At 44.3% G+C, this 21,039-nt stretch overlaps 1 protein-coding gene across 1 annotated transcript in view; it reads right to left on the bottom strand.

The window, feature by feature from the left end:
* Positions 1–20,450, bottom strand: part of PDE6D (phosphodiesterase 6D) — a 194,711-nt gene extending 174,261 nt beyond the window's left edge. Inside the window, exon 1 of the mRNA XM_069617551.1 lies at positions 19,482–20,450. Coding sequence (XP_069473652.1) covers positions 19,482–19,531 — 50 coding nt within the window. The 5' untranslated portion in view covers positions 19,532–20,450. The remainder of the gene's footprint in view (positions 1–19,481) is intronic.
* Positions 20,451–21,039: the final 589 nt, after the last annotated feature.

Below are 21,039 nucleotides of genomic sequence, written 5' to 3'. Positions count from 1 at the left end.
TAAAGCCTGTGCTGAGAGAAGCGGGATTGGGAGACACTATATCAGCAATGAGATTCCTAAAACAAAGTACTAAGCAAGTTGTAGTCTTTGCAGTGGCTAGATATACTCACAGATCTTGGATGTTAACTAAAAAGCACTTAATATAATTGAGCCCACTGTAAAGCATAGAGGCTGCAAGTAAGTCTCTCCTCCTTGGGTTGTATTTTAAAGTTGTTTAATATACATGTTTTCTGCTGTTGCCAAAATAGAAATGCCAAATGACTACGGTCGACTGGGATGATTTTATGTGTTGTATTCTTATAGTGTCACAGACACTGTATGTACTGACTTGAAGATTTTGATGTCGAATAAAAGTATGTTGGCCGACTGGCTTCCTTGGTCCTTATTCTTCCATGTCAGCTCAAGTCCATTTAGGTTAATTTTCTCCCTACTGAAGGGTTCCTGAATCTCCATTACACTCTTCTCTCTTTTATAGTAGTTCCAATTACAACTCCCCCCCCCCCCGAACCCCTAATTTCCAGGGTGCAGTTTCTTATTTGGGTTTGGGCTTCTTGGCTTCACACGTTTGTTCTCCTCAAATGTCTCCGTCTTATCTTCGAGATATGGGTGGGACTTCCCTTTTCCCCAAAGTGATAAGCATCCAACTTTTTTTTCCCACTGTATGTTTTTTTGTATTTCTTCAGCATAATTGTAGCAGATCAGTCCAAATGATTGGATTAGTGCTGCTAGTGGATAAGGATGAGGAATGTCAACCTAAGAGCGGCCATGACCTCAGATATCAATCTGTAGTTTTGTTCTCACGTCACAGTAGTTCCATTATCTAGATCTCGTTTCAAGATTTCTTGAAGAGCTCAAAAAACATTTTCTTTAAAATACCCAACCAAAGCCTACCCTGTTCATTTGATTAAACAGATTACTTTAAGGTCCTGAATAAGGGCCCTTCCAAAATGTACTTAAGTAGACTAAAAGAAAGTGATCAATCTTCCCATACCATGAAGCTTCTCTATTGACTGGCAGTGGAAGAACAAGCACAAGTCAAAGCCGGATTACCAATATGCCAGCTCCCGAAACTGACCACATTTGCAAGTCTACGCCTATCCCTTCTTACACCTCAGTTCCTACAGCTCCATCATTTTAGAACCAGGGCTGCCCCTTTTGCCACACTGAATAGTATGGTTACCTATGAATATGCCCATTGTTCAGCATGGTGCTTTATTGGTAGAGGCCACACAATGAACACTGGTACTGAACCAATATATGTCTTGGTACCCACATTTCCATCCAGGAGTGCAGGTGAGCGGAGACGCTCCCAATTTATTCTTCCTTTTTTAATGCTCCTGCGCTCGTTTCCCCTGCCCCTTGGCACCCCTCCTCCCCCCACCCCACCCCATTGGCCTGGGACCGTGCTACTGCGAATGTTAGGCTCCCAGAATGCCCACCTTTAGCTCGGGAGCCAGGTAAGTAACCCATGCCTCCTCTCCCCCTGCACGTCCATGTTTTCTTTTCTTCAGCTTCATTTGTGTTTGTTAGGTTTTTAAAGTTGACACGTCCTACACCATTTCTGTGTATTTTTTGTTTTCCTCTTTCTTTCTTCCATTTTGCCAGTCCCCCTCCCCACCCTTTGGTTGGTCTCCCTTCCTTTCACCTCCCTCAGCCTGTGATTGGACCCAGAGATCCCCTTAGGACACTCCCAGGGAAGCACTGCCCAGGAAGCCCTCGGCTAAGGGCCTCGATGCAAAGGGGGAGCTCCAGTCCGTGTTTGCCAGGGAAGCCTTCTGCCGTCAACCAGCAGCAACTGACAAGATAAGAGTGGTCCAGTTGGGGAATACAGCAATTGCTGTAGTCTGGAAAGCCCTGCCGCACCCCTCACCTACATAACATATCTTATCAAGGTTTGCTAGCTAGTAATAGCCTGATCACTGCAACCGTTAAGTATCATTTAATTAACTCTTGGTCCCCATTCTAGGTATTTCTCCCTCTGTCCAGGTGTCCCGAATCTGGGCGTTACTGCATTTGCTGTTGTGCCCCCATTTTGCATACACCTCTCAAACTCTGGATTTAACACAACCAGACCTCTACAGCACCAGTCTGCACAACTTCACAGCACCACAACAAAACAAACCACACAATCTCGCACAACAGCACATGTTGGCCAACTTCCACATTTATGCTCAGTGAACCGTGTTTCCGAACTAAAGCTGCCAACAGCACATCACAGCTTGCTTGCTCTTTTCCCGCTCAACCCAACTAACCACCTACCCTCCATTACAGATCCGCCTGATCACCTGCAGACCACACAAGCGGCACCAGTTTGCGGTATAAAAACCTTTACCATTAACATACATTCCAATTTAGGGTCAGATTGACTGGATCATGTGGCAAGGCTGGTATGGCTGGGACTCCCATAGACGTCCTATAGTTCCCCATTGACCCTTTAGAGACAGCAGCTGTGAGAAATGGAAATGCTTGTTGTAGAAGCCAACAAACCCATACCATGTTAAACAGCTATGGTTTAGCGACTAAGGTGAACTCTGGTTTCAGGTGACATAGGTTCAAAATCAGGACTCTCTCAGACCAAAAAGTGACATGGCAACACAGTTAGCCCTACGGATAACAGACATACCAGACACGTATTATGTAAGCAACTCTCCCCGAAAAAGAAGGGAGTTAAAAAAAACATTATTGGATTTAGATCCATTTGGGGAAAGATTGTTGGCTAGTGCAAATCTAAAGAACAGTTTCATCTTGCATTGGAGGCTCCCAGCCTTCTGTCAACAAGTATGAAGTCATCAGCAAAAGCTAGCCACTCCAGCTTAAGAATGCCCAGCCGTGCTGGTGAAATAGATGGCCCCTGCCACAGCCCTTCCATATAGATTAAATAAAATGAGGGCCAATGTACATCCCTGTTTGAGACCCACATATAATTTGACCGGCGCCAACAGCGACCCCTCTTTGGTCAGACGTACTTGCAAAGTAGTATCTGTATGAAGAAGAGCAAGTAGTTGCACTAACTTTCGGGGGACATTCATACAGAGGAGTTTTGACCACAACATAGATCTGACCACACAGTCGAAAGCGCTGGACATAGCCAGGGAGGCCAGGATATGGCCCAAGTTCCCCAACTTGAATATGGCGGATAGGAAGGTGTAAATGTGCCATGATGGTGGCATTAAAGGAGGTCGGGCCAAAACCCCACCCTAATCTGCTCAGATGGTTGGACCGTTTGATAAATTGGTTGAGGGGCCTCAGAAGCAATATAGCAAAGACCTTGCTAGTAGCATCAATGAGGGCAATCGGCCTGTAGTTGTTAGGGTCCTGAGCATCACCCTTTTTGAAAATAGGGCTAATGATTGATTGGGCCCAGGAGGCAGGAATTACGTGGTTGGGATACATTTGATCGAACATGGGCTTCAGAAGCCCCGACCAGATCTGTAAGCATCTTTCTATACTAAATGAGGCATTCCGTCAGGCCCGGAGCACGAGATGGCTTAAGTCTACCAATGGCCCACATTACATAAGCTACAGCCCAAGGGCACGGTCCTGAACTAACGGTCCCAAAACTGAATCATGGGCATCTTTAGAACAATCCGCATAGAATATTTCTTCACATAGAAATCTACCCAGGATTGTTCCTCTATTGGAGAATCAGTGCCCTGCCCGTTTTGGCCCAAGGTGCGATTGATGGTGGCCCAAAATGGATTTTCCCTGCCATCGCAAAGTTGACAAAGTGTGGACTGATGAGTACGTAACTTTGATTCAATCACGAGTGATTTAACTAGGTTATTATGCGATTGGCAAAAAGTTTTCCTAGTAGCAGTATAATCTGCTAAACATAGTCTCTGCTTTTTTAGAGCAGCCAGATTTTTGCATTTTTCTTTGAAAGCAGAATTTTGTTGTCTGGAAAATACCTCAAGTTCTCACCAGGAGCAGTGGAATACTCTCGGATAACTTTTTACGCAACACATGATAATTTCATAGAGTGCATTAAGACAGTCTGACCCCACGCCCAAATTGAAGGCGTTTATGCTGAAGTTCGAGAGTCAAAAGGTGACTCAATTTCACCACAGTCCTTTGGCTCCATTTAAGGGCACGCCCACCCCTAGCCACCGATAGACTGACAGGGTTGGGTCTGAGATCAAAAAGGTGGGAAAGGGAAGAGTCAGGGAAAATGACAGAATTAGATGATCACCCAAGTCAGATCTATATGATTCAGGTACCCACATTTGGGCCTAAGTTCAGTAGAGATAAAAAACATTTTTTTTAAAGTATCCTTGATGTTCTCCCCCTCTAAGCCAAGTATACGTGAAGCAATTCTGAGTAGAACAGTACTGCAGATGAGACATATCCCATTCACCAAGAAAGCGATCCAACACATCCCCGTTCTAGGTTATAGTGCAGAGAAGAGGGAATAGTCTTGGCATCATGCCAAAGCGAACCCTGCGCACAATAAGAGTTAAAGCCACCCCCCAGGATTATTCAATACCTAATCTGAAAAGAAATTGAAGATCAAACATTTTTTTTTTAAATTGCATCAATAATTAAGTTAATATGGATGCCTACATTTTAGGAATAACTTTTTTTTTAAATCCCCAATGGGAATTAGGTTTACACGTTACAAACTCGTTTTACCAACAAGACCAAAACTTATAGGGAGTAAATACTCGTATATTAAATCTGGTTTGTGGCCCTGACTAGTTAGAAAATGAGTCAAACCATTTGTCCCCCGCCCCCTTCGGAGTCCGTTGTCCTCCATGGAAAATAAGAGCATTCACGATAGGCCTGTGCCTTCGAGTGAGAGTAAGGGGAACACTTGAGAAAATCATAAGCTTTTATAAATATGAAGTCTGTTTCATATAATGCAAGGGTCTCAATCTACAGCTCTTTAGATTTTTGGATTAGAACTTTGATGATTTCTCACAACTGATGGCCGGATGAATAGCGTTAACTGCAGCGTACTTGTCTCAGCAACAAGATAACATGCAAAAGGGTTAAACGCCCTGATCATGGCTGGCTCAGCCTGTGTCCTCTCCTCCCGAGGTCGATAAAGTAGGTAACGCGAGTGGGTTATAAGAACATGGAATATTACAGTGCTTAGAAGCAGCCCATCTGCATGTCGGGCTACATACAATCAGAGAATTATGCATTAGAGAAAGAAATGTGTGGCAACCCTTGGTTAAAATTGCCACATGGTGTTTAGCCAACACAAAACAAACGGTCTGCTACACCAATTGGCACACGCTTCGGTAGCCAAGATCACCTTTCCAGATCCCAGCATCAGGTGAAGAGTAACATGCCACTCTTTAATGATTACAAAAAGGCAACACCACCAATATATAAATGTAGTGAGTCGTCAAAGATGTCGCTGCAAGTGGTCCATGAAATCACAACGGGGTCATTCGGAAAAAAAAATGCTAATTCCGTGCAGAGGCCCACCAACGTTAGGTCTTACCTGCCGCCGGGTTCCCCTGCATGCAATCTGAAACATTCACCACAGGCGGAGGGCAAAGGTCAAGAGCACAAGCAGGCAAGCATCACCTTTCCTCTGTAGAGCCAAGTGCTGCCTGCAAATGACACTTGCAGATGGCATTCTAATGGATTCAAATGGAAGTGAAGTCTATTAGATTTGCGCCTGCATGACAATCACCCCCTCCCGCCCGCCCCCTCCGCCCCCCCCCAGACCAGAGCATCTCATCAGAAAATGTTCTAGTGTGTAGAATGGCGAGGAAAGAATGCCAAAAGTCAAATAATTAGGAGACGGGCCTGGCCTCTTAGCATTCATACTTTCAGACATAAAGCATTCTACTCCACCCCTCTCTTATATTGTGGCTTTTGTGTAAAGGTAACCCATCATGTTGTACAATAAAAGTAGGGTCGTCCATATGTTTGCCTAGGATCATGAGGTTGCCAAGTGCAAAACTAAAGACAGTACGAAGCAACCTAGTTGATCGCAAGTCCAGGCCCCAAAACGGAAAAACGCCTGCATGCAGACTTGCGTGATGGCCATATTTTTCCTCAAGAAGCTTGGGGCAGTTCACCCGCTACCACATGTAGTAACAAGCAGCCTTTTCTCGAATACAGATATAGAAACTAAGATACAGGGGCCAAACTCCCAGTCTTTCCTTCCTCAGCCATTCCAACTACTTCAAAACCTCAGTCATAAAATCCACAGAGTGAAAAGCAAGACCTCCTCCCAACTCCAATCCTAGATCTGCTTCATTTAAAGCAGACGCATTATTCATGTGCTTAAGAGATTTTCTACATTGAGACTAACCCAAAAGGGCGTTGGGGGCAGTAACCAAAACTCCTCAGCATAGAACTAACTATTCATGAGAAATAACCCCCCCCCCCCCAAAAAAAAAAACATTTTTTTAAAAAAATGAACAACAACAAGTCAAACAAATATCTTACGAGTTTAGGAAAAAGCAATCTGAAAGATACAAATTCTCAATGCTTTCAAAAAAAGATATTGGCCAAAACTTCCAATGCGAGAAAGAGGGGCAAGCGTGGAACTGAGACACTGCAGAAAAGGCCTACTCAAGAAAGCTGGCCATGTGAACCAGGCAATATCCAACCACAGGATCCCTCCCTCTCCTTAGAATTACCTGGAGCCACTGGAGACCACCAATTTAACAGGCCAGTTAGCTTATTGCCAGACAAAGATGCCATCAACGAACGTAAATCCCAATCCTGATCTCGTTTAACCCACTACAAGTGTGCACTCACAAAAGGGGGCTTACTTAAGTCTTCTCGTTACCATGCACAACACCAACTCTGAAGCAACATTTATAATTTCTAGTTACCACAATGGCCTAGCCCCAAAAGACGCCCGTCCAAAGCACTGCAACCAAGTCATTACCGACAATTAAAAATTAAAGTCAATTCCATGCCACAGTCGTTCAATGACAGAAACTCACTTCTCTTAACGTTCCTTTAGAGAAATCTCGACCACACCCTGCAGCTTCCCCCACCAAAGAATTAGAAACCAAACAGCTCACCCTGACATTATACATGTCATATAAAGCTGCATTTACATGGTAATAACAGACCTGATCGATTTCTTCAAGCCCAAGAGACACAGCGACCTTCCTTTACAGGACAGTCCTTACCAGTCTCTCAAGCTCTTTTTTTTTTAATAGCAGTTTATTCAAAATCATACAAAGCATCTTAAACAATCAATAACAATGTAATAACAGATGATGCAACCCAGTAATAGAAAATGAACGAGGGAAGAAAAAGTAAAAGGAGAAAAGAAATAAATCCCATCCCAGCACCTTAATCCCACACAAACCCCCCAAAAATAGTTAATCCCGATGTAAAAAACGACCCCAAATCAAAGATTTTACACGTTTTCTGTTTCAATGAGGCCCTCTAAACATAGGACAGAGCATACATCTCCTGCAGCCATACTGATCTAGCTGAGAGATTGCAGACTTCCATTCTCGCAGAATATTTTTTTAAGCAACTAACAAATCCCTAAAGCACAGACACTTTTGCGGGGGAAGACGTCCATGAAAACATCTTCCCCAAAATCAGAGTGTCAAAGTCATATTCCAAATGCACCTCTAGCACCCTGGTCAGCACATCTGCAATATCACGCCAGAAATCATGTACCTTAGGGCAACCCAAGAACATATTTCAAAGTGCAGTTTTGTTTACAACCCTAACACGCCATATAATAAATCATTCCCCATTTGTACATCCTCTCTGGGGTCCAATACCCCCTATTCAAGAGTAGGGGTGTCACGGTATTGTTTTTATGGCGGTACGATAACCTTCTTGCCAAATGACGGTATATCATGGTTATCGCTGTATAGCAGGTAGAGTTAACTAATCTTAACAAATATTTTCTTAAAAACGTCAAATTGTCAGCATTTTGAAACTTGTCTCTGCACATTTTTAGCTGATCCTCCAGGAATCCAAGGCGGCTGCAGATTTGGCCTTTCATGGTGTTCACTCGTTGATCGCCTTGAATGAAAGAGGGACTAGTGGAAGTGCTGGAATGCACATTTTGAGCAATGAGCTTGCTGCTCAGTCACCAGCTCATCGCTTTGAAAATCAGCCTCGACCTGCATTATTTTGGAACCACACGGCATGGGCATCATGACCCCTTGCTGAGATCAGTCATAAAACTTTGTTTTGATAATGCTTTATCCCATTAAAAAGGGAGAAAAGTCACTCATGTGAGGTCTGAAAGCCCATGTCATTGTGTTTCTCATCTGCCTGGTGTATTATAAAGGTCTGATGTTGGAGTCACCACTGACCGTGTAATCCTAACAGGACAGCATTCAGTGGGTGCTGTTTTCTTTCTTGATTCTTGCAATACATGTTCATTTACCAAGATAGTGGCACGAAAACCTTTTGAAAATGACAACGTTAAAATACATATCGGCACAAATATGGGCTGGACCACCACCTCACCACAGCCCCATCATTACCATTTCCCCCAGGTCAGAGCGCATTAGGACCCTTGTCATGCGAGTTGAGACGGAGGAATGCTTTCATGGGTGGTGTCACAAATCGAGGATAGACCTGAGAAATCTCACACCCATTGCTCTGAATACTTCAGATTGAATGAAGAATCTGTCCTACCTGCTTGAGTCTAGTGGCATATGCAGAAGGCAGGTGAAGGATCAAGTGAAACAACTCTAGTGCCAATGTGCAGAGCTACACAGAGGATGGTTTATATACTAGCACAAAGCACTGATGCGCCCAGTGTCCACACAGTCTACAGGGCTAATGATTTTCGTGGACTTTCCAAGTTTCTCAGGCTCCTCCGGCTTGGAGGAGCCCGAGAGCCCCAAATGGAAAAGCAGATTCAGGCAGAAACCACGCGGTTGTGTTGGAAAACGCTGCGTTTTTTCTTTCCAAGTTTCTCAGGCTCCTCCAAGCCGGAGGAGCCTGAAAAACTTGGAAAGAAAAACCGCAGCGTTTTCCAACACAATAACGTTGTATTTATGTTTGCGGTCGCTTCAAAAGCGACCGCAAACATAAATACGTTTTTAAAGCTGCGGTTTTATTTCTAAGTTTTCCGGGCTCCTCCAGCCCGGAAAACTTAGAAAAAAAAAACTGCAGCTAGTGCTTATTTTTTGTAAAAAAAATAAATAGCACTTACCGAGATTCAGCTGCAGCTTTCCTGCTCTGGTCTCCGGTCCCCGTCCTCCGCCTACAGCACTAATGAAGGGAAAGCCACCCAGCGGTAGCCTTTGTTTACTACAGCTGGCTGGCTTTTCCTTCATTAGTGCCGCAAAAGCAAAAGCCAGCACAGGAGGGCCTCCATTTCACAAAATGGCTGCGCCCCTGTGCTTGCTTTTTTGAATTTTGAGCTTAAATAGCTCAAAATTTTACATAGGAAGTTTTAAAACGGAGAATGCTAGTATTTTTTTTTATGTGGCCTATCTATTTTTTAAATAAAATTTTTTACTAGACCATCCCTTTAATTTCTCCCAAACAGTGTCGTCATTTACCTCACTGTTCCTGTTATATTCACAGCTTTCAGCCTCCTGTACTAGTCTGCTATCCCCTCATCTTCTCAAGTTCTTAAGCTTACAAAGCTCACATTCAACTCCTCCGTCGCCAGTAATCTTCCTTTGCAGTGCTGCTAAAAAGTAAGGCTGTGACAAGCGTGTTACTACATTTCAATAAAAAGGCAGCAAAAAAAGAAAACATTGAAATAAAGGGGGCACTATACTAGAACACAGGAGTAAGTTTCAAGTTGCAAGCTACTAGCCAGCCATAAAAAGTCACTCACCACCTCAATTCGACACATACAGCACACCATTTCTTACTCGCCAAGAGTCAATTATCACTAGTCAATGGCTAGTGGAGAGCGCACATGTTGCACTGTGCACTCCCAACAAGTTTGAAGCAACCATATTGTGTGACCCGATTAATCACTACATGAATGTGAAGTGTGTCCACAAAAATAGATAAGCAAGAGTATTGTTTCTGATTAGTAAAAACACAGAAAAGATACACATGCAGTTTCCAGAACATCCAATTTCATTGAAATTATTTAAATTGATACCTTTTAAAGATATTTAGCTAGCTTGCTAGAGACTGCTCACAAAGCACGGGTCCACTTTCAGGAATCTCTATTGTCCACTCACTAAAGACACCATATGAAAATATCACATTTACATCGGTGCCTTCTGACCACCACATACTGCATGGTGATCTAGTCTTCCGACCTTCTCGGTCCCGATCATAAAATAGCTCTGAAAAAAGAAAAAAAAAAAAGAACTTTTGGAAAGCCACAAACACACCCTATTCAACACATACCATGTCTACACCATGTACAACGACCATCAGCCACCCCATGGGAGCATGGTCTTCTTAATCACTGCAACTGGCAACCAAACTGCCCAATCAGAGCCTTTACTGTGTTATTCCATTAAGTCTACTACTGAACTAGAATGTGCCGTGGTCTAAACTATTAGCCTGAGCTTTTGCAGTTAGGGAAGTAGCGCGAAAACAGCTAAAAATAATAATGTAGAAAGAACAATAATGGTGGAAGATGATCAAGCAAACGCCTGTACTTTAAGCTTTGTTGCCCTTCACTTGACCCAGTAGTATGAAGTGGTAGCAGAGCTCCGGACAGCTACAATCCTCATTGCAAGCTAAGGGCAGAAAGGGCTACCGCAGAATACCAGCCAAGCCTGTACATCCGAAAGTGTGAGTCTTTAGATGGCAGGTACTCCCCAAGTCGTCCATGAGCGTTTCGTGAATTACTTGCTCATCTCTGGAGTAGTGCGCTTCTGGTCAGAGCGGAAAACACACAGCTCATGACCACATCTAGTTATGCTCTTGGTCCGAGAAAGAAAGAGAAAGAGTGGACTCGATAACACCACCTTTCAAGACTGCAAAAGAATGAGGTCGGAGATGTGAGGAGAGAAGGAGAGTGTGGAGTCGAAGAGGACCCGAGGTTTTTAGCCTTGCAGGTGGGAGCAGGAAGAGGGCCAAGAGAGGCCGGCCAGAGAGTTGAAGGGAAAGAGGGAGAGGGTGTGCCGATGAGTAGAATCTCGGTCTTGCTGGTATTAAGGCAGAGGTCATTGGCGGCACAACATTCCTGGATAGCAGACAGTCAGAGATGAGGGAAGGAGAGGAGGAGGCCGAGGGTAACCTGAAAATGAGCTGGGCATCATCCGCATAGCACTGAAAATTGGGACAGAGAGCAGCGATGCGGTGGGCAAGGAGTGCCAGGTATTGGTTGAACAGCCAAGGAGAAAGGTTAGAACCCTGGGGGACGCCACAAGTAGAGAAAATGATATTGGAGAGGAAGGACCCAAGTCCTGCCTGAATGATCAAACAGAAATATAAGAACTGGATCAAAGCGCACAACCGATGCTATAAAATAACTCAGAACTCATGCTGTCAAAAATGGAAAATAAAAACTCCTATGACTACTGGAGACTGATGCACCCAAACATGCTTTACATGCTAACTTAGTCCCTGAAGCCGAGTGGGTGTTGTTCTACACTAACCTTTTCTGCAAGGATGCAGCGATCAAGGAATGGAAAGCTCCGGTTTTGACTTCTTGGGATCTGATGTTTCAGAGAGAAGACATCTTACAAGCAATCAACGAGCGATTCTCGAGCTCCTGGCCCAGACAGTCTAACGAACTATACCATCAAACGTAACCCAGACCTGTGGGCAGATTTCTGTGTAATCCTATTTGACAGAATTGTCAAGAGTTGTGCCACCCCAAAATCGTGGAAGAGTGCTGTGGTGGTCCCCATTTTCAAAAAGGGTGACAGAACCAATCAGAAAAACTATAGACCTATAGCGCTTCGACGTGTTAGGAAAGGTCTACGCCACTCTCCTACAACAGAAACTCTTAAAATGGTCTACGGAAACCAATCATGTTGACCCAAGACAAGCAGGGTTTGTAAAGGGAGTTGGCTGTGGACTTAACCTGTTACTGTTGAATCTGCTAAAGATGGGAGCGATAAGAACACACATCAAGGTCTACCGGGCTCTAATTGATCTTTCCCAGGCTTTTGATAGCATCAACAGAGATCTGATGTGGGAAAAATTGAGCAAGTGGAACTGCACTCTCAGTCTGTTGGATGCAATCAGGGAGCTACACTCAGACACCTCCATAAGGATCAGACTAGACTTCAAAGGCACGTTATCTGCTCCAATTAGCACACACACGTGTGAAACAAGGCTGCCCTTTGGCAGCCATCATTTTCAATGTGTTCATAGCTGATGTCAATGATATATTCAATGGAGCTGCCACATTTCCTCCCAAATTTCATGGTTCCCATATTGACTATCTTGTTCATGCGGATTACCTCATTCTATGACCCATCGGGCTTCAGCGCAAACTTGCAATCCTCGAAACCTATATAACATCTAACGGTCTTTGCATCAACAAACAAAAATGTGAAATATTGGTCCTGGAGAAACTGACAGGGAACAGTGGCAAAAGAAGAAAATTCAACTAGCGCCTTGACAAAGAGCCCCTCAAGACTGTAAAAGATGCTACATATTAGGTATGAGGATTAGTGCCAGCAGAAATGATGCCCCTTGGGCTGAGGTCACGAAGAGCAAATGTCGACAGCTGGCATGCCAAGCCGCAATGATTAACAAAAAATATGGGAAATTTTCATTGCAGTCAACTGTCCTCTTCTTTCAACAAAAGGTGGTGCCAGCATTGATTTACGGTGGAGAAAAGGCCTTTGGTTGCTCTCACGAGTTGTGGAACTCACTCGAAAACATATTTTGGACCCGAGTGTTACACCTGCTTAGGGAACCTCAACGGTCTGCATACGTTAAGAACTGGGCCTCATTTCAATCCAAGCAAGAGTACGCTGGAACCGGTTAAACTTGTTCAGAAAAGCAGTGTTAAAGGTCCCAATGCTGCAAGGTCAAATATTGCATGGGCTAGAGACGGCAAAGGAGTATACTATCCCTTTCAAATGGAACGCCCTATGTCACGAAGTGATGAAAGTTCATGAAATTACTCTACAAACTTGATTGAAAATCCAGATTTGGCCAAGAGGAAGCTTTGGAGATCGGACTGGATTAACACGTGACCTAAAATCAAAATCAAAATTAATGAATGAGGTACCTGGTGAAGCAAGAGTGTATGGCCAGCTCCAAGCATACTTAACTCGCTTTCCAGACCAACAAGCTAGATCACTATATATGCAATTTAGGCTCAATGTGCTGGCAACTAAGGAACACCTAAGCTCCTAAAATCAGTTTGCAGACTTAGATCTCACATGTTGCTTCTGTGGAGCCACTAAGGAGATATTAAAACACTTAACGCTATCCTGTCCCGCATTTCAGCCCCAAAGAACAAACATTTTTGGCCCTGTGATCAATAAACATCAAACTCTGCTGAAGATTGGTGGAAAGCAATAAATCAGCTTTATTTGCTCTAACAACTTTTCTGCGTCTTCTAAAACAATGCTTAAACGCGGAGCAAGTGAGCTCTGAGCGGTGTTAAAAACTGGGAAAGAACTTATTCCTTGTGAAGCTGGAAATGCTACACACTCTAAAATTTTAAGCGCTGGGACTTGATGGCGGGAAAGTGTGGGATGGGAAAAAAGTGCGTTTCCCATTGAAACTTGTGATTTTCTTTATCTTGTTTTTTAAAGGTTTGAATAAATCAAATAAAAATGTTTTTATGGGAATGCACATTGCAGAGGTGGTTGGGGTGGGGGGTGGGGGGTAGGGATGTGGCACTCCATTTTTTTTTTATATAGCTCCCCACCTGTTGACACAGCGAAGGAGTTACCTGGTACCACGAAAGGTTACTCAACTTTCCAAATTCATGCGTTGGCCCCAGCACAGGCTTACAGTCAAGTGATGGGCAAGTCTTAGGGAGGTCAGAGCAGTCAGACTGGGGGGTGGGGGGGACATGTTGCCTCGAAATTCCTTCCTACTGGACGCTTATCAAACGTTCTGTTTGCATCTGTCACAGCCAATCAGATATAGAGAAAGGTGCACAGACGTAATTCAGCAGAAGACTACATGGATCGAAATTAAGATTTGATAAGAAGGAGCTAAAAGCAGCTCCTATGGTAGTCAGCATTAACCGGTGACCAGGAGCTACCTTGAGGGAACCTAGAGCTAGAACGTAACATTTCTCAAATATAACTTATGCATGAGATGCAAACATATCACTTTGTCCATTATTTATGTACCTTATGCTTTAAATGTTGTGTAGATGTGTCCCAATGCTTATTTACATATTGTCACAAATGCAGAGTTGGTGTTGCATCAGTTGCCGGGGGAACCAAAAGCAGCGCCTTGTAGCTATTGGCGTCAAGCTAACCAAGGTCTTCTAAGTCAAAAGCAGGAGCTAAATAGCTCCCATCTCCTCTCAATTTCGAACCCTGGACCATCAAAGAAATTCAAGAAACTTCAAGGGAGAGTTGATTTTTCAGAGCATTTGTATACTTTGGTCACCATCTTTTTTTTTCACCCCCCCCCCCGAAAAAAACAGGGAGCAAACGGGGAGGTATAAAACAGTCAGTAACAAGAAATAAATGATTAGTTGACTTCACTTTACCATCAATGGTCAAAAGGTTGAACTTTTAGACACCAACTAATGCAGAAAATATCGCTGAAGGGGCATACCTAAAACACCTCTGAAATATGGTACATTTTGCACAAAGACTCACACCAGAAAGGTATTACTCAGATGTGGGCTATAATTGTATCTGTGACCTACACCAACTAATTGTAAAATGCAGAAGCCAACCACGGTGGCTTATGAAGTGGTGCACGATTTAGGCCCCAAGTAACTGAATTACACCAAAAACAGCAAGCAATTATTCTGCAATAGTATTAAGACACTATCTAATCTTGGAACGGGAGGTCTTTTAAGTGTTGCTCCAAAAGTCTAAAACGCCCTTTAGTTGCAGGTACTAACTACAATTCATCCCCTGCTTTTAAATCATATAAGACTCCTTCTTGCTGATTTCCGTTTCCTTGAGGAGGAGTATGTGTGCTCTTAAGATTCCTGTTGCGGACAGTAGATTTCCTGTACATTAAAAAAAATACTAGGACGCTGGTTGTTATTTCGCACTAATACGGTCGCAATGCACCAAGTCGCAGTGTCACAAGAAGAAAGGTAAACTTATGCAGACGTGAATTTTGTTAATTACTATGCTAGAAAAATCAATATAAAAAGGTCTTGCATTACACATTTCACAAATGCTTATGAACGTGGCACATTGGCTCTAGAATAGTAAAAGGGAGCATTTACTCCGAATAGTAGCTGGGACATAAACGGCCATAAAGTCAGAGAGACGTCTGATTTCTATGCAGAATAGTGTGGATTTGGCTGGACAAAGGATTATGAAAGGAAAACATCTCAGTAACCCTAGAAATCGGATGCCCTTATGGATGGGTCTGTCAGGCAGGGAACTCAATCCCGATGGCCAAAGTTCTTAGAAATAGTTTTTTTAAAAACAAACAGATTTGTGAATGCATACACATTGCACTATACAATGCCAGCGTGTGTCACGCCACATTGCACTTCCCAACAGAACTATAAAACCTCATCCCCACCATAGGTCACATGAGATGTCATTTTTGTGTCAATTCAAAAATGACATGTTGCCTTGAGAAAGCACTTGTCTGAAATGTGTTGGCATTGAACAAAATGTATATTAGGATTGTAGTTTTAGCAAGGGTGGAGTTGATCGTGGCGGGACTTCCTTTCTCCTGCGCGCCTCCTCCTTTCTTGTTTCCGTATCTGACCAGCAGCCTGGATCCTGGTTTGTCGAGGAACCAACTCCGGGGTTCCCATTTATTTGTAAGAATTGTGGGCATGACAAACTCTGGATCAGTTGGGCGCTGGTAGAGTATGGTGGTCCAATGGTCGCTGTTGAGCGATTTGATCAATTATATGGTCCAGTCAGGTCATAGTCATTAATTTGTTTATTTTTGGTTAGTTCGCACCAAAGAAAACATCATTGTAGAAATGAATGACAAGTTTTTGACATGGTATCTCGCTACACAGCCGACGCGCGTTTCAACCCAAGTCTTTTTCAAGGCCAATTGAGTTAAGGGGTGGACCCACCTTTTGATGCAGGTGATATCTTTACTACAGAATCCAGCCTGGGTGAAGTGTGAGGATTGGAAGTACTTAGATGTAGGCGACATCTGCAGGTTGTCCGTGGAAGGCAAGTGGGAGATGTGTGCCGTGCATGATGCTGCAATGGTGAAGAGCAAAGCATGGATAAACTTGCAAAGGATACCTTTTTCTTTGCACACCTGCCAAAGTTAATTTTCTCCAAAGTAATTCCACAGAAGCACCACCTTCCGACCAAGAACACTCACCATTTGGTTTAGTCCTTGGAATTCTTCATTCTAGTCCACCACCAATTCATTTTCGAGCCGCTAAAGTTCGATTGCCAAAAACTCATTTCCATGCGTATCCCAATGAACCCTATCAACTATCAAATCTGCTACAACTTCACCCCCCCCACCCTTCAGCCTCCAAAAACACCACCAAATAATCCCAGCACTTAAGTGGGATCCCAGCACGGCCAAAAAATGTTTAGCTGCGAGAATAATCAACACCACTTTTCACTCTCTACCAAGACAATCATTGTCCACCTGTGAACACAATATACCCACATTCCAGATGTATCAACAGTCCAATCCTGCTGCTCGTAAATACACTTTCCACCTCAGACCCTATGACCATCACCTCTACAACAATTCCCATCTTAATCACCTTTTACCTCTGACCCAGTGGAAGAATACGCTGGGTTTTATAGAACATGAACCTTGTTGGAAAGAAAAGGAGGGCTGGCCAAGGGAATACAGCTAAAAGGTATATAATAAAGCTCCCTTTGAGCTGTCGGCCATGCCTATAATAATGACATGCCGTCTTAACACCCATCATAATCACCTTCGACCTCTGAACCACTCAAAGCCCTCTCCCTTTCACCTTTCTTTCTGGTTTAAATTTTAATTCCAACATTACAATATACAAACAACGCAAGTTAGCACATGAATACACTATCTAGGCAAACAATCAACAGCGCATATAAAAACCAATTCTGCAAATGAAAGAAATATGGCTGCGCTGCTGTGAGAATACCCAATTGGTAAGTCTGGATTGGAGTCTTAGAGCATCTCAAACGAAACTGCTCTTTTAGGTCCTACTGGACGCCAGTCAGGTTTTTTAAGAGACAACTCATGGACAATGAACTCTGTTGGAAGTGCAAGGGTGCTAGAGGATCCCTCAGTCATGTGATATGGTTAGTCCTAAAACGAAGAAATTTTGGGAGTACATTTGTGAGAGATTGGGTCTGGTTTTGAGTTGTACGATGCCCCTCTCAGCTACCTTGCTGATTATAGGGGGACGTGTCAATGATTGATGATATCTCGTTTGGGCAGGCGACTTGGATACTCTGTGCCAGTGTGATCGCTAAGAGGATGATATTGAGATCATGGAAGTCGAACGGCTCCTTTAACATTGATGATTGGGTGGATGAACTTTTGACTGTTTCAATTTATGAGAATGCAATTTACAAGAATGCGGATGATATTGAGAAATTCTGGGACATTTGGAACAGGTTCCTGGAGGTCTACGGTTGAATTTCATTTTCTGTACACAATGTGATGTCCCTGTAGCTAGAAAATGCTCTTGCTGTGTTAATTATTACTGTAATTTATGTTTAATATTTCATTGATTTTACATTGATGGTTCCATTGGCTAACCAATTGCTTTCTGGTTCTCTGTCCTTTCTTGGTTTCTGACTTTTTCGTTTACCCTTTTGTTTTCCTTTCTTGTCTATTTCTTGCACATATCCTCCATCTTGTCTATTTCTTGCACATATCCCCGATCCCAATTCCATTTGTCTTCTCTTCTTGACCCTTTGGAACTCTAATTTTCCCCCTACATTCTAGTACTTCTTACTCTTCCTTCCGTACTTTCTCTACGTAACCATCTTCTCCAGTCCCAATTCTCTCCTTGAAAATCTTAATTGAATCAATCTTCATTTTTATTGTACTGTAACTTTTTTTGTACAGCACTCTATAAATGCCAAATAGAAATACGCACGGTATTTACCGGGAACCCAAAAAAATATGTTACAAACACCTGTTTTTAAAAAATAAAATGTATTTTTTATTTGCCTGAAAATACCCATTGTGAACATGAGAACTACTTTTTACTCCCAACTTCCAAAGAAAGGAGTAAAAACACTTGCACCGCAAAAGCGCCCCTGTGGACCACCGACTACTAAGGAGCACTAGTAGCAGCAGCATTTGCAATACTGGGAGTGCACCAACAGCCCAGGCAGTAATTGACTCTAACCCAGTTCGAGATTACGAGCATGGAAGTCATCAGTTAATGGATTGATGTTCGCTCAGAAACACTTTTGCTTTGAATAAGGCAGTAGTCAAAATTAACATACCTGAAAATAGTTTGTTTTATATAGTACTACTTGCCATGCTTCACAGCACTGGTGTCTTTAATGGTACATGTTTTCTCAACCCGCGGGAAAAAAAAAAAAAAACAGATTTGGCCTTTGCTAAACTTGCAAAGGTTATCTGCAGCTAAGCGCAAACCTCAGGAACAAAACTTAAAACACTGAAAGTCATCTGTTTTCCAAGTAATATGGGGAGTTGCAGCTGCGTTTACACAGATGACTGTGGGAAGGAGGGGGGTGAAGAAAGTGTCACAGTTTCTTTAGTTACACTGCGATTTTAAATTGTTTGACTCTGTTGAAGCAGCCATTGGTTTGAAAAGGCACGTGGGGTAGTGGTGATCACATGCAGGGAAGCTGCTCCATACTAGCAAGAGACCAGTCTTTGAGCTATTAATGCTGCTGGCCCACATGACGAATGCCAGATCCCTTTAATGGCCAGACTGCGCCCGACCAAGGATCAAGCACCAAATACCTGCAACATCTGCTTGCCACGCTGCTCCCAGCATCGCTCCTTCCATAGTAAGCAGTGCTACCACATTTAAACTGACACTTTCCACAACCACTGTAGAATCCACGGTAGCAACAACGACCCTGTCCTCCCATCCATAAATGGTACACCATTTACCAGTTATGGGCTTTCTGTCTACAAACACTCATAATCTGGTTCTTTAGTCCAATCGGAGGAAACCAATGCTAGTCTTGTTAAGTGGAAGCCCAAGACTAGAAACATGGTGTCTGTGGACATGGAGCCAATAGTTACCCTCAAAGCATAATATTCGTATGCCTCCACAACTCCACGTCCAAACCCATTACATTTGACAAGCAGTGTCTCTATGTTCAGCCAATTTCTTCCCTCATCATTCATCCCTGCCATGGAGTGATTATATCGCCACCATTTCATGCCCAACCCATCACTTGGCCCATAATGTGTCACTGCTGTTTACCCCCCAGCACAACATCTCTGCTATGCAGTGTCCTTATAGTTCCCCCATTCCTTTACATAACCCATCACCTCCGACATGCTCCCGGGCTTCGGCCACTGCTGCACCCTTTCACTTTACTTCTGCAGAGGGATACAGTTTGAAGCCCTTCAGGATCTCCGTGGCTCTCTCGTCCTTGGATGACATTTCACGAGGGGAGGGGGCCGGGGTGGCACTTCCTCGGTCACTTCCCGAGACAAAGTACCAGCAGTCAGGGTGTGTACAGGAAGGGTGGGTCCAGGGCTGACTCACAGGCAGCTGGAAGGCGAAGTGCAGGACAGCCGGGAAGGGGTGGCGAGGGGGCTCAGAGTTGCCTGCAAGGAGGGGGAAGGGGGGCTTCAGTGCCAATAAACAGCAAGAAGGGTACTGGGTGTCGCAAAACCAACTGTCATTAGGGAGAAAGGGGGGGTAAATGGTAGGCCAGAGTGATATCCAGGAAGGGGACAGCACTGATTGTGTGTAGGGTTAGGGGCTGCAGGGGACAGCAATGAAAGGGAGGGGGCAGGGGTAGAGCCGGCAGGGCTGCCTGGGTGGATAGAGAGGATTGGGGTGGAGTATGCAAGGTGAGCGAAGGACACCTACCAGCACTGGGGGTCTAGCTGGCAGCACGAATGAAAGAGGTGGCCACCAGAAGTGGTGGAAGCCCACCTGCCAGGAAGGGTGGCGGATGAGCAAGGGAGGGTCTCTGCTTGACAGCTGGGGTGCGGTGCCGCTCAGCAAAGGAGGGAGGGGGAACCTGAAGTGGGCCGCTTAGGAGGAGTCGGGTCAGAGTGGCAGCATTGGGGGTGGGGGGTGCCGGTCAGCAGAAGCAGCTTCAGCCGACGGGAGCTTAAGGTGGAAGGCTGCCTGCCAGCAGAGCGGGGTGCTCCGGGTCCCCGTTGTCAGTGGGAGGCCCAGATCTGCTCCCACTCACAGAAGAGCCACAGGGTGGATGATGCAGATCCACGGGGCGGAGATTCACTCCGGTGTCAGCCGCTGACAGACTGATTCTCGCCGGCCCTGGCAGCACACAAGCCAACGGCTGACACTTCGCACCATACAACCAAACTTTGGCTTCGATAAGCCCGCCCCTAAAGGTCTGACACCACAACCAATCAATATTCCATTCCGAATGACGGATGGAAAGAAACACCAATCGTTGATCTGCCTGCACGGATTGACAGAACATACCCAACTTTCTGTGTCTCACTTATCCCGCCTTCTTCTTGACGGACACTTACAGCGGACAATGATGTACAAGCAACGAAAAAACAGACTAGGATATCCGCAGGCTGAACTGGCGGCTCAGTGAAAGAGGTCGTATATGATTGGCCAAACACCGCAAATGGGCCCGTCTGAGGAATCCCCAAAATCCCGCCTCCTACTTGACTGATCGAAGGTACGGCCCATAGTATTGCCCCGAATAATGCTATCGGATTAAGGCCGAGACAGGATTGGGCAAATGCGGGGCTGGGGTTCAGAGACGGTTGTGTTCAGAAGCGTCACCAAGGAAAGCACCCTGACCCTAGCAACGTGATCTCACATAGAAACGTCTGTAACATTAGCTGCGGCGGTAAAGGCAGACGTCTTCAGGAAGTTTGTTTAATCATCAGAATAGTCATTTCATTTATTAATATACATTCATGGTTTGGCGCGTGGGTGTCTAAAGTACTATA

Source organism: Ambystoma mexicanum, chromosome 10, assembly GCF_040938575.1.
Source record: "Ambystoma mexicanum isolate Mex_15411 chromosome 10, UKY_AmexF1_1, whole genome shotgun sequence".
Classification (NCBI taxonomy): domain Eukaryota; kingdom Metazoa; phylum Chordata; class Amphibia; order Caudata; family Ambystomatidae; genus Ambystoma; species Ambystoma mexicanum.
This window is presented reverse-complemented; position numbering and strand designations above follow the sequence as displayed.